Source organism: Lipotes vexillifer, unplaced genomic scaffold (genome assembly GCF_000442215.2).
Source record: "Lipotes vexillifer unplaced genomic scaffold, Lipotes_vexillifer_v1.1 scaffold1158, whole genome shotgun sequence".
Classification (NCBI taxonomy): domain Eukaryota; kingdom Metazoa; phylum Chordata; class Mammalia; order Artiodactyla; family Lipotidae; genus Lipotes; species Lipotes vexillifer.
In genome coordinates, this window is record NW_006793745.1 from 1134053 (window position 1) to 1147324 (window position 13272).

Below are 13272 nucleotides of genomic sequence, written 5' to 3' on the forward strand. Positions count from 1 at the left end.
AAGCAGGTGCAGGAATGCTAACTGGAACATTTCAACTCAATTAGTCTGTAAAATTGTTCTTCAAGTAAATATTTATTGAATGACCATATAAGAGCAGGTATTGTTCTTACAATGATATAATGATGGGCAAGATAAACACAATTCCTCAATTAATGGAGTTGGTGAAGAAGCATTCTTATGTTAAAAAAAAAAGGAGAAAAACAGTACACAAAAGTGTGCAATAAAACTAAGTTTCTCTCATAAAACTAAGTTTCTCCCCTACACCATTCACTCTCACCATTACTGCTTTTCACAATTGTATATACTTTTAAAAAATGTATGCATGTGTATACGTACACACATATACACATACTTTTCCTTTTGTTAAAACAATAGTACTGTAGTATACCTAACAGTTCTCACTTTGTTTCTTAAATTTATTTTTGAAATACTTCGACGTAAACATAAATAGATCTACCTACTTTTTTAAAGGCCACATAGAATTTCATGGTATAGATGGATCATAATTTATTTAATCAGTCCCCTTTCGATGGACAGCTTTTTCTCTCTCATGAACAATGCAGCTATTACAGCAATGGACCAAGTGAAAATCATAAGCTAGGTGTTTGTATTCATATATTGTGTCTTAGCTGAAAGAGGCTGTGAATAATATACAGTATCCTGTTTGTATCTAAAGGGTCTGAGTTTGTGCACATGTGAATGTGTACTAAAAATAGTGTGGAAAATACTAGGCTGTTAGCAAAGGTTATTTCCGCAGCTTGGGGTCATGGGGTCAGTTTCACATTTGCTGTGTTGTATGAATGTTTTACCATGATCAGGTTTCATTAGGGAAAACAATAAAGATATTTCCATTTGGGGAAAAAAAAGTTCTTACCCCAGAAAGGATTAGCCTGGACTTACCCTCTGGGATGTCCTATATCAAAGACATCCACTTCTCTGAACACCAGTTCACTGAATCCTGTCTTGGGTCAGTGGCCTTAATGACCTCAGTGTGTAGTTTTTCCCCTGAAGGAGCCTGGCTTTCATCTCTACTGGGAGAGATAGATGTCTCAGCTATTAATGGCCTTAAGCTGGAAGGAAGGAATCTGGATTACCTAATTCAATATGCTTGTGCCACTCTTCCCTGTCCTGTGCCCAGATAAACAACAGACTGAAGGCGGGGCTGAGTCTCCAGGACTGGAGACGGAACTCTGCTGAGCCATTTTTTTTGTCTTCCCCAGACCCCAGAGGCTGGCACTAGGAGGTGGACCTCATTTTGTGCAGAGCTACAGTGGGGAGGTTCCTGTCTGTTGTGCAGAGATGAGGAGAACAGGCCAGACCCAGTGAGGATTGTATAGTCGATTAAAGAGCATGGCCAGCACTTCATGTCGTGCAGCCTTCTTAATGCTCCCCTCCTTCTGTCTGGTGCCAGGTGGCCTCCTGCCGTCCTCCCGTCCCTTATCATGAACAAAGCGGGGAGAGCGTTAGTCTCATGAGCTCTTTCCTGGGGGTTTCAGGCATTTCAGCCTTTCTGCTCTTTCCTGGGTGGAAATCCTGCCTGATGATGGATATGCTGCTCCCTGGTAGCTGGAATATATTTCACCCATGGCCCTGGAATTTTAGTCTCATGCCTAATAAGTGCTCAACAACTGTTTCTGGGATTGATTTGATTTTGATTTGGGGAGATGTATTACTTTTCTTTTTTTTTTAATTAAATTTTTGTTTATTTATTTATTTTTGGCTGCGTCGGGTCTTGGTTGCGGGATCTTCATTGCAGCATGTGGGATCTTTCGCTGTGGCGTGTGGGCTTCTCTCTAGTTGTGGTGTGTGGGCTCTGTAGTTTGTGGTGCGTGGGCTCAGTAGTTGTGGTGCGCCGGCTTAGTTGCCCCGCAGCATGTGGGATCTTAATCCCACGACCAGGGATCGAAGCCACATCCCCTGCATTGGAAGGTGGATTCTTAACCACTGGACCACCAGGGAAGTCCCAGTGTATTACTTTTCTGTTGCTGCAGTAACAGATTACCACAAATTTAGCAGCTTAAAACAATACAGATTTATTATTTCACAGTTTCTGTGAGTTAGAAGTCCAGGGGGAGTCAACTGAGAACTCTGCTGAGGAACTCACAAGGCCAAAACCAGGGTGTGGGTCAGCCTAGGCTCTTATCTGGAGGCTCTGGGGAGATTCCACTTCCAGGCTCATTCAGGTTGTTGGCAGAATTCAGTTCCTTGTGGCTGTAGGACTGAGGTCCCCATTTCCTTGACGTGTGCCACCCTGTCATCTTCAAGCCAACAATGGCACATCATCTCCATCTTCTTCTGTTACCAGCCAGAGAAAGATCTCTGCATTTGCTTTTAAAGTCTCAGGTAATTAGATTAGACCCACCTCAGTAATCAAGTATAATCTCCTTATCTTAAAATCAGCTGATTAGTTACCCTGTAGTTACATCTGTAGAATCCCTTTGCTACATAAGGTAACATATTTGTGGGTAACATGGGGAGGAAGGCCATAGGATCAGGGTCATGTGCTGCATGCCACAGGAAGGCATCTGATAACTAGGGTATTTGGAGCATGTGCACAGATATGGGTAGGATCCCCCTCTCTTCCTGACCCATGTGGAGGCCTCATCTGGTCCCTCGTTAGTCCCTCTGAACTGGCGCTGTCCATGCAGTTTGTGGGTGGAAAGCGAGGGTCCCTTGCCTCTCTCCTGGCACCATGGGCTCTGCTTCTGCAGGGAATGGTTCGTTGGGGCCCTTCCCTGCCTGCCTCAGCTCACAGCCTGGACACACCCTCAGCCTGCTTTCTCTTTTCCTGCCAACCTCCAGGTATTACAGATCACGGTCTCCTTCTAGGAGAGTCCTTGCTCTCCATCCTCCCTCTCACCCTGGGAATGGACACAGGATAGACCATCAGACACAGGGCCATCTTTCCCTTCCAGGGAATGGACACCAACTCAGCTGCTCTAAGCTCTGTTTATAATTGAAAGGGGGGCGGGGTAGTCCTGCACCTTCTGGCTTCCTAGAAGCATCTTTAACTTTTGTTTACTTCCGGGACTGGAGATCGCCCCTCATGTGTATAGTCTTCCTGTCACTCTTCACTCATCCCCATCCTGCTCTCTCCACCCCTCCGCCAGGGCAGTTCCCTCTTCATTGGTAACTTTTAAAAACTTCCTGTGTTGATGAAAACAGAAATTGTGTACGGTCACAGAAGAGATAGAATGGTGGCTTTTTTCACAATATGTGTGATTTCATTTAATTTTTAAAAAACTATAAAATACTACATACACATGACAAAATAAAATTGAAACAATACACTGAAAAGTAAGTCCCTCCTCCCACAGGCTCTCAGCTCCCTCCCCAGAAGTACCATTGTTAAAAGTTAGTTGTGGGCTTCCCTGGTGGCGCAGTGGTTGAGAGTCCGCCTGCCGATGCAGGGGACACGGGTTCGTGCCCCGGTCCGGGAGGATCCCACGTGCCGCGGAGCGGCTGGGCCCGTGAGCCATGGCCGCTGGGCCTGCGCGTCTGGAGCCTGTGCTCCGCAGCGGGAGAGGCCACAGCAGTGAGAGGCCTGCGTACTGCAAAAAAAAAAAAAAAAAGTTAGTTGTGTTTTCAGGACTTCCCTGGTGGTGCAGTGGATAAGAATCCACCTGCCACTGGAGGGGACATGGGTTCAATCCCTGGTCTGGGAAGATCCCACATGCAACGGAGTAACTAAGCTTGTGTACTACAACTACTGAGACTGCGCTCTAGAGCCTGCAAGCCACAACTACTGAGCCCGCATGCCTAGAGCCCGTGCTCCACAACAAGAGAAGCCACCGCAATGAGAAGCCTGCGCACCGCAACAAAGAGTAGCCCCCGTTCGCCACAGCTAGAGAAAGCCTGTGTGCAGCGACGATGACCCAATGCAGCCAAAAATAAATACATTTTAAAAAGTTAGTTGTGTTTTGGGAATTCCCTGGTGCTCCAGTAGCTTGGGCTCTATGCTGTGACTGCTGAGGGCATGGGTTCAATCCCTCGTCGGGGAACTAAGATCTCGCAAGCTGCAAGGCCAAAAAAAAAAAAAAGTTAGTTGTGTTTTCTTCCAGAAATTTTCTATACACATTAATTGTATGTGTTTTTGACAGTTTTGTCACTTGCCCAACCCTCTTCGAAAACCCTTACCCCTTCAAGTGTGAAGGTGTTACATTGGGAGGATAGAGAGATTACACCTGCCCCATGCACCCCAGTGCTGTGCGTATGCCTTGGATGTGATGGTTGCACCTGGCCTTTTCTCCTCAAACACATCCTCAAGGTCAGGGCAGTTCAAGGGCTTATCCTTACGGAATGTGCAGGGTCCTTCACTTCTTGAATGAAGGCTGGGATGGCGGTACAATGGCTGGGAGTTGACTTGGTTGGTGGTGATTGTGTTGGTAGAGTCAAGATACCCCAAGGCGTCTGGGAAACACAGAATCTGCGTAGCCCAACGTGGAGGCTCTTGTGATGCATGGCAAGAGCCTGGTCCTGGTGTGATGATTCCAGAGGCAGTAGACATAACATGCACTTCAGCATTCGAAACACTGGGTCTTGAGGTGGGAGGCTGAGACTTTTAACCCAGGCATCAGCAAACTCTTTCTGTAGAGGTCCAGATAGTAAACAGTTTAGGTCTTGAGAGCCATACAGTCTTTATCACAAGTGCTCAACTCTACCATTGTAGCATGAAAGCAGCCATAGACAGTATGTAAATGAGTGGGCATGGCTGTATTCCAGTAAAACTTTATTTACTAACATAGAGTGTCACCATGGATTTGGCCCATGGGCCACAGGTTATTGAGGCCCCGGATCCATTCTAGCAAGCAACAGAGACCACCTCTAACTAACTTAAGGAAAAGAAGAGAAAACAGTGAGACTTTGTTGGTAGATCCTGGAGTAAATCATGGAATGGAAGGAAAGCTGAACAACTAAGAACTGGAAGGAGAGAAGCCGGCCACCTTGGGGACCCCAGCTCTGAAGCTCAGGGACTTGCCTTCGGTCCCTCAGCTGCCCATCACTCCTGTCAGCACTGGTTATGCCCATGGTGAGGACCTCCCAGTTCCAAATGTCACTTTCCAAGGGTGTGGACAAGCTGATTGGCCCAGAGGTCAGCTGTGACCTAGAGGTCACTTAGTACAAACAAGGCCGCTGGGGACCTGCTTGAATATGTCTAGGACCGGGGGAGGGGAGGCAGCTCCCCGGAGGCTGGTCGAGGAGGTGTCTCCACCATCTCCATATATTTGTAGAACCTTCTGTGTGCAATTTCATGTGGGTGCTGGGTGGTTTAGTCAGAGTCAGCACCTCTAAGCAGCCTTCTGAGAAGGAAGCTCACCTTGGGGCGTTGCCAATCCCAATGAGGCACAGGTGTGGAGTACATCTCTCTCTCCTCCCATCTCATACTGTAAGTGATTTCATTTAATTTTTAAAAAGCTATAAAATACTACATACACATGACAAAATAAAATTGAAACAATACACTAAAAAGTAAGTAGGTGCCTCTTCTTGTCCTCTGTTCTTCTATGTTGGTGGCTTAGGGGCAGGATTCTTTTCTCCGCTGTAGCGTGTGTGTGTGTGTGTGTGTATGTGTGTGTGTGTGTGTGTGTGTGTCTGTCTGTCTGTCTGTCTGTCTGTCTGTCTGTCTAGCCTCCCTCCGTCCACGCTCTTGCCTTCCTTTCCTGTCCTGGCTGAGATACACAGCCTTTACTCCTACCCAGGATATCTCGTTCCACGGTAGAGAGGTAGGGAGGTTTCCCACTTATGTTCTGTGGCGTGAGGCTTTAGATTTCAGCAGTAGCTCTCAGCTTCTTTTGATACCACGGGGCAGCTGGCATCCCCAGGGACCTTCTCAGGTGGCCCGCAGGCCTTACCAACAGTCACTGGCAGCTTAGACTAAAACTTGAGGCCCGCTCAGTCCTAAGCTCATTTCCTCACTTGAATCTGCAAAGGGGAGAGGGCCCTCACCCACCAGAGAGTAATGTGTAGAGACTTCTGAGAGATTTGCTTTGGGCCTACCAAGGTTGAGCTGATGCCAGGTACATAGTAAGAATTTATGAAGTGGATGTTTGTGGGCGGCAGATGGAGATTTGGAGAGAAGCAAGGCTCTTGATTCTCACTAAGACATTGTTCCATATCACATTGCACATTATGGGGTCACCTGTTGGTTTCCACTCTCCTGCTAGATGATAAACCCCTAAGGGCGAGGACGCCTAACCTAGCTTTGGTTTCCCTGTACTGCTAAGCACAGACCTTTCACCTCATAGCTTTTCAATAGAATTTTCCCAACTGAATGGATCAATCAATAAGCTAGTTGTTATCTTTGAGTAGAAAGTGGGGCAGGAAAAAAGCTTGAGGAGAGAAATTGAAAGAAAACGTAGTGATTGCTAACGGTAGGAGGCAGTCTTGAGATTCGAGTTTTGCTACTAAGACTCTAAAGGAGCCTACTTTTAACCAAAGTCCTGGAAAGGTCGAGAATTAGCAGGCTGTAACCTCTTCCTTTTTTCTTCTCTGGATATTCATGTCAGCTTTCTGCCCAAGGAACAAACCCATTCCATTGTGATTCTTCTATAAATAGTTGATTTCGCTTCAAAGGAAGCTCCATCACCCAAGGTGGACAGGGGAATACAGAGGAGCCCTCTGTGTCCTGGTCTAGAGATGCCAGGGAGGGCGGTATCTTGGTGGTCTGGAGACCACCAAGTGAAGTCTGCTACCGCAATTGGTCATTGGAGATGCTTTGCCAGCCTGACAAGAGAAGATTTGGGAGGTGAAGCCAGAAGGTTAGGAGTCAGGAAGGTTTTCAAAGGCTGCGTCAGCATGGATGGGGCACACGGGAAAAATCCTGAAGAACAGGAGGCTCAGTAGCAGGCTGGCCAAAGAATAAAGGGTCTCTGGAAGCCCAGAAGGATTGCTCAGGATCTAACGTTCACCCACACACACCCCCGCCCAGCCTCGGGCAGCCTCTTACGGTTGGTCCTACACTGTGAGGGTGTGACTGTGGGCAATCAGACTCTTGCACCTATGTTTGCACAGAAGTACAACCTCTATCTGTAAGGAGTTGGCTTTTTCTCACACGTGCAGAGGCACCACATGGGTCAGCAGAGGCCCGTGATGGCACTTGTCTCAGGTTGCTATTCTATATTAATCGTGATGATTTGAGCAATCTGTTTCCTTGACTGGACTGCCAGTTCCAAGGACGCCAGAACCTTGTCTGTGTTTCCCGCCAGACTGGAAGCTCCAAGAGAGCAGGGGTCAGGTCTTCTTTGCTTCCCACTGTCTCCTTGGTGCTCAGCACCAGCTGCCACATATGGGTGCCGGGTGAGTGTTTATGGGCTGCATAAACAAATGGCACGCAGGACTTTAAACTTCAGAATCGTATGTTATCTGTACCCTGAACTCTTCTTTCTTTTGGCACCAAAAAGATGAAGACCTTTTTGCCTGCTGTTGGTTTTTTTAATTAAATTTAACTTTTTTAATTGCAGTATAGTTGATTTACAATGATGTGTTTGTTTCAGGTGTAAGCAAAGTGATTCAGTTATATATATATATATATTTTTTTTTCAGATTCTTTTCTCTTATGGGTTATTACAAAATGTTAAGTATAGTTCCCTGTGTTATACAGTGGGTCATTGTTGGTATCTATTTTATATATAGTAGTGTGTATATATTAACCCCAAACTCCTAATTGATGCTTCCCCTCCTCCCCGCCAGCCTGCTGTTGATTTGAATAGGGTGAGTAGCATCCTCTTTCCCGGCAAGAGTCGAGTTCCCATCCCTGCCTTTTGGGCACTAAGAAGATAGCCAAGGAGGGGAGGCTTTCACTCTCAGTCTGGCGATTCTTTGTCAGCTCTGCCCTACTGTAAATCTCTACTGTAAATCCTGTGTTTGTGCCTTTTTGGCCTCCAGTGACGAGTGAATGACCGGGGAAGTTGGGCACGGCTGGTTGTGGCACCTGGGCCTACAGGAGCCCCGGCTCCAACCGAAATGAGCAGAGCTCAGACGGAAGCTCCAGCTGTTGTCAAGCACGGTCATAGGGTGATTGCTGGAGAGACCCCAGGTCCCTGGCTTGCTTGACAATGAAAGAAAACACGAACCGGCTTTGGGAATTCCCTGGTGCGCCAGTAGGTTAGGACTCAGTGCTTTCACTGTTGAGGGTCCAGGTTCAATCCCTGGTTGGGGAACTAAGATCCCACAAGCTGAGCCATATGGCCAAAGAGGAAAAAAAAAAAAAGAAATGGCTTTCAAGAGGCCTTGGGCTTGTGCCTTGGATGTGCTTGTGTGTGCATACACCTTCACGGGAATCTGGGGGCCAGGCAGCCGTGTGCAGGCAGGAGAGGTGTCTATGCCCCCAGGTCTCATGTTTCAAAGGCTCAGGGCGGAGTTGCTGAGAACCTAATGGAATGTGTATTTTCTCATCTCTCTCCAGGTTTCCATTCTATTATGAACTAAAAATAGCATTTGTAGCCTGGCTGCTGTCTCCCTACACAAAAGGCTCCAGCCTCCTCTATAGGAAGTTTGTACATCCCACGCTGTCCTCAAAAGAAAAGGTAATTTATGTTGGTCTGCCTTGCACTCCTTCCAGCGAGTGAAAAAATTTTAAGAAGTGATTAAAAAAAAAAAAAGGCAGGTTGTTTTATTGCAAGAGGCTCTTAATTGACTCTTATTCCCCCACCTCCAACATTGGTTCCTTCTAATCTTTCTTTTTTAAGTCTATTTTTATGACCTGTTTAGAAATAGTGGTGAAATTCTCAAAAGGATATTATTCATCATTATTTATTGTAAAACATTTCCATACATTGAAACAAAAAGCAGAAAAGATTCACTCATAATTCAACTCCCCAAACTGAATTTCCTTCCTTTTATCAGGCTCAGCCCCTCTCCTTTTGCAGATAGGATTTTTACATAGACTATTAAAATACTTTAAAAACTTAACATAAACAGGAAAGTTGGGCTTCCCTGGTGGCGCAGTGGTAGAGAGTCCGCCTGCCGATGCAGGGGACAAGGGTTCGTGCCCCGGTCCAGGAAGATCCCACATGCCGCGGAGCGGCTGGGCCCGTGAGCCATGGCCGCTGAGCCTGCGCGTCCGGAGCCTGTGCTCTGCAATGGGAGAGGCCACAACAGTGAGAGGCCCGCGTACCACAAAAAAAAAAACCAGGAAAGTTCAAGCCTAGAGAGATTAAATGATTTGAACTTGTACCCAGATAGCTACTAACAGAGACTGGAATATAATTAATTTCTAGTATGTTTGCTTTATTGTTCAATGATAAAATGTATGCTACCAATGAAATACCTGCACTTTAGTAATTATCAGTCAATAAGTATTAATGAGAATAGTCATAATAATTTGTTTCATGCTGTGTATCTTTTGTGTTTGTTTCGCTTCAGAGTACTTCAGATACATCCTTGAAATGAAAATGTAGGTTTGTTGTCAGAGATGGAAGAAATAAGACAGGGAGAAATTGCAGGAAGGGGTCAACAATAACTAAGGATTCAAGGAGGAATTACAACTTACACCTCTTGAAAAGAAATTTAAGCTACTTATAAGATAATGTCACTGTCTATAAAATTATTTTTTGTTTAACGTCTCCACTGAACCTAATCTGCCGGAATCGCTTTCAATGGATTGTTCCATTATTTTCTTAAGATTTCATACAGTAATAGATGCCGAGACCACTAAGATAAACATGACCTCTGTCTTATTAATTTGTTTGGTAGCTCCTTTTTTAAGTTCAATTCAGTCTGTGAAACGTTTCTTTAAAATAAAATTTTAAGCCTACATTAAAGAAAAAAAAAAGCCACTCCAAACCAAGAGGCAACAACAAAAAAGATGAGCAGATGCAATATTTATCTTCTGAGATCTTAGACATGATGGCATAGCATCCTTTTTCACTTGGTCTTCCTAGTGACCCATGACAATCACCACACATAGTATATAGTTCCTTCTGTTGACTTGTTATCTTAGAATAAATTCTCAGGAGTGGGATTACTGGGTCCAACATTGTGTAATTCATTAATGATATTATATGACTTTCTAAACTGATTGTGTGGTAGGATTCTACAGTATGAATTAGGAGCACTGTTGGTGGCTTGACATATTCATTTCTATTGCTTCTGAAAGTTGGATACTTTGGACTTCCAGGGGAAGCCTTTGAGTATATCGGTTGGAAGAGCAGGCTACTGTAGACGTTTCTGAGAATCCGTTTAGGAACTAGGACACACTTCCCGTCTCAGAGGGTGGATTTTGAGGAATGGTAATCCCTGTCTCGACCTGGTTATCAAATCTCTATTCTTCCTACTTCCCTTTCTCCAAATGCTGGACTTACCCTGAAGCTGCCAGTGTAATTTCCGTTGAAATGAAGGGGACTGGCTCTTAAGAGCTGCCAAGAATCACTTCTGGAGTCAGCCAGGGGTCGCAGTGGAAACTTAGTGTTGTGACTTCTTGAAGAAGCTTAAACAAGGACAAGGCAGGGGGTTGACTGCCCACCTGCATACCTCAAAGCAGGAAGGAAGTGCACCGACGTGCTGAACTTCAAATGAGATGGAGGCCAAGTGTCATTGACTGAACTCTGCAATGAGCTCCTGTTATTACAAAACAGCTGTTTTCTTAAAACAGTGACAACCACCACCCAGACCAAACAAACAAGAAGAATGAGTCAACGTTGATTCAAATTTGAACTGAACCAATATCTTACTTGGTCTTGGTCCCTGAAGTAGGTGTCAGTCCTCTTTCCCACCTCACCTTTACCTTGTGGTATTATGCTGGATGCCTTCTAATTTCTGCTTTTATTTTGTTACCTGTAAAATGATCTTCTCTGTCAACAAAAATAACACCTATTTCTTTCTATGTCCTAATCCCTCCCATTGCTATATACATGGGGAGGGATTTGGATATCGTATGAAATAGCTATGGAATAACAGAATTTCAGAGCTGCCGGGGCCTGACCTCCTTGAGATAAGGAAGATGACAATGGTTCTTGGTTATTGAAACCAGCCACTGTGTCAGGTGCTTTCCTGGAATGATCGCATGTAATCCTCACCTTGCTCCACAAGTTAGGTGCTACCAGGGTCCTCATTTTTCAGAAGACAGAACTGTGAATAGAGGCTAAGTACTTGCCCAGGTCTGGCAGCCAGTTAGTGGCAATGCCAGAGAGAATGAGTGATTGGGCACAAGCCCCCAAGCTCAGCGCTCAGGAGAAGGGAGAAGAAACAGAGATTTATTTGAGCTTTCCAACTCAGTGTGCCTCTGTTTTCCTTTGACAGGAAATCGATGATTGCCTGGTCCAAGCAAAAGACCGAAGTTATGATGCCCTTGTGCACTTTGGGAAGCGAGGCTTGAACGTGGCGGCCACAGCGGCGGTGATGGCTGCTTCCAAGGTACCATGCTGGGACCTGACCACCATGGCTGTAACTTGCCCAGAGACAGGCTATGGACTGATCAGGTTCCTCATCCTTTTTTGGGGTCCCATTGAAAATCTGAGGGGAAAAAGGGTGAATCTTGCCCCCAGAAAACTGCACACCCCCCACACACAAATGATTTATGCAATATTGAGAGGTTCCCAGAGCCCCTGAAGCTCATCTGTGGGCCTCATGTTAAGAACCTCTAAAGTGCTTGGAGTGTAATCCTTGGACGCAGAGAAGAGAGAAGGGAAGGAGAGGGAGCCCTTCTCTGCCATTTCCTAGGGTGCGCTGGGAGAGTCACCTAAATGGACAGGTGCAGATACTTATCACCTGAGTGAGTGCATGCACTCCGTGCTCACGTGGCCCCACAGATCCAGGGGAAGGAACCCAGGGTCCTAGAATAAGTTGAGTGGTTCAAACGTGGAGGACAATGATATGTGTAGCAGCAGTAACTAGAGGTAGAGGAGGTTTGAAACAAATACTGGTCTTGTGGGATATTGTGATATAAGCAATTACTTCCCTCTTTTTTTCCACCCAGCCCTGTTCAAAGGCCCTCTGTGTTCCTTCCCAGCTTCCTCTCCCATCACATTCTCCTTGTCGTTTTTGTCAGTTTCTCGTTATGTGCTCAGCCCTGAAAAATTAAATTGGTAGATGTTTACTCTCAGAGCAAATTCAGCAGATTGCCCTAGTGTCTCCTGGTGACAACACCTTCCTCCCAATCCAAAGGTAGAGTAGGGGTCTACAGTTGGCTGAGGGTGGAGGAAAGGCAGTTATGCTTATGTCTGGAGAGATACAATGGTTGGGAGGTGAGCTGTATTAGCAAAGGGAAGCTGTGAATCCTGGGTGGCGATGTGAGGGTTTGGGGGAAAGAGAGGGTAGAGATGTGAAAGGGTTTGGAAGAGGACGATTAATACAGGTCTTCGTGCTCCGTGGGCTCCCGGTGCATGGTGGGATGGAGGGTGTTGATAGCCAGTTGGATCAGGGGACTGAGCTGGGTTTTCTGGGCCCTGAACCAGGGAGAGGCACTTTAGGAGCATTTATGGGAGAAAAACTTAGCACACGGGGCTGGGAGTTTGAAAAGCACCTTCCACATAAAGTCAAGGAGTTCTGCAGACAAAGGCTGGTAGGGAGACAGGAGAACCAAAGGGGAGTGATTCCTATTTCAGAGAAGGACCAGGTGCTTCTGCAACACAGAACCATAGTGAAGTGTTCCGCTGGTACCTGGAGGGTCCCTGTCCACCTTAGGTACAATAGTAGCTGGCAAGGTGATGAATCCCAATGAGTATCATTGGAGGGGAAATTCTGCTTTGGTATCTGGAGGAGATGTATCAGGATTTACAAAGAGCAGTGAATTCTAGGATCCTTCTGTTTGAGATGCAATCGTTTTAGACTTTTGTGTTTAAGCTGAAAAAAAAGAGAACTCAGAATTGCTAAATTCTGAATTCATCGGGCTAACTTTGCCACGTAAAGCGACAGAAGCCTCCCAGGCCCCCTCTCCACCCCATCTTCTTTGCTTCTGCACCTGAAGGAATATAGGTTACTGCTGTTTTCTCAGCTCAGTTGTAGAGCATCAGTGTGGTATATTTATCAGGGTGGCTCAGTACCAGTCACCAGGCCACTCAGCCGTGTGTGTAAATTATATTCTTATGGTAATTCTGTAGGGCCATCCTCTTCCAGGTCTGCCTCAAGCTGGAGCCTCCTGAGTCTTGATACCATCTTAGCCAGTCACCGCCAGTCCCTCTGACCACCGGGGAAGCCCGTGAGCCTAGGCCTCCAGCCGGGCACCTTACAACTGACCTGCAGGAAACTCTAGATAGTCTGAAACTTGCCTCAGAAAATAACTGCTCATTAGTTCTTTCTAGTTGGGCTAAAGTAGTGAGGGACGCCTGCTTCCTG

General features: G+C 46.0%; 1 protein-coding gene across 2 annotated transcripts in view; it reads left to right on the forward strand.

The window, feature by feature from the left end:
• The window catches only part of REEP1 (receptor accessory protein 1), a 111268-nt gene that overhangs the window by 70610 nt on the left and 27386 nt on the right, over positions 1–13272 (forward strand). Inside the window, exons 3-4 of one of the 2 annotated variants that reach the window (XM_007466737.1) lie at positions 8405–8525; positions 11239–11352. The exons of the other annotated variant lie outside the window; for it this stretch is intronic. Of the exons in view, the coding sequence (XP_007466799.1) occupies positions 8405–8525; positions 11239–11352 (235 nt within the window). The remainder of the gene's footprint in view (positions 1–8404; positions 8526–11238; positions 11353–13272) is intronic. 2 annotated transcript variants of the gene reach the window in all.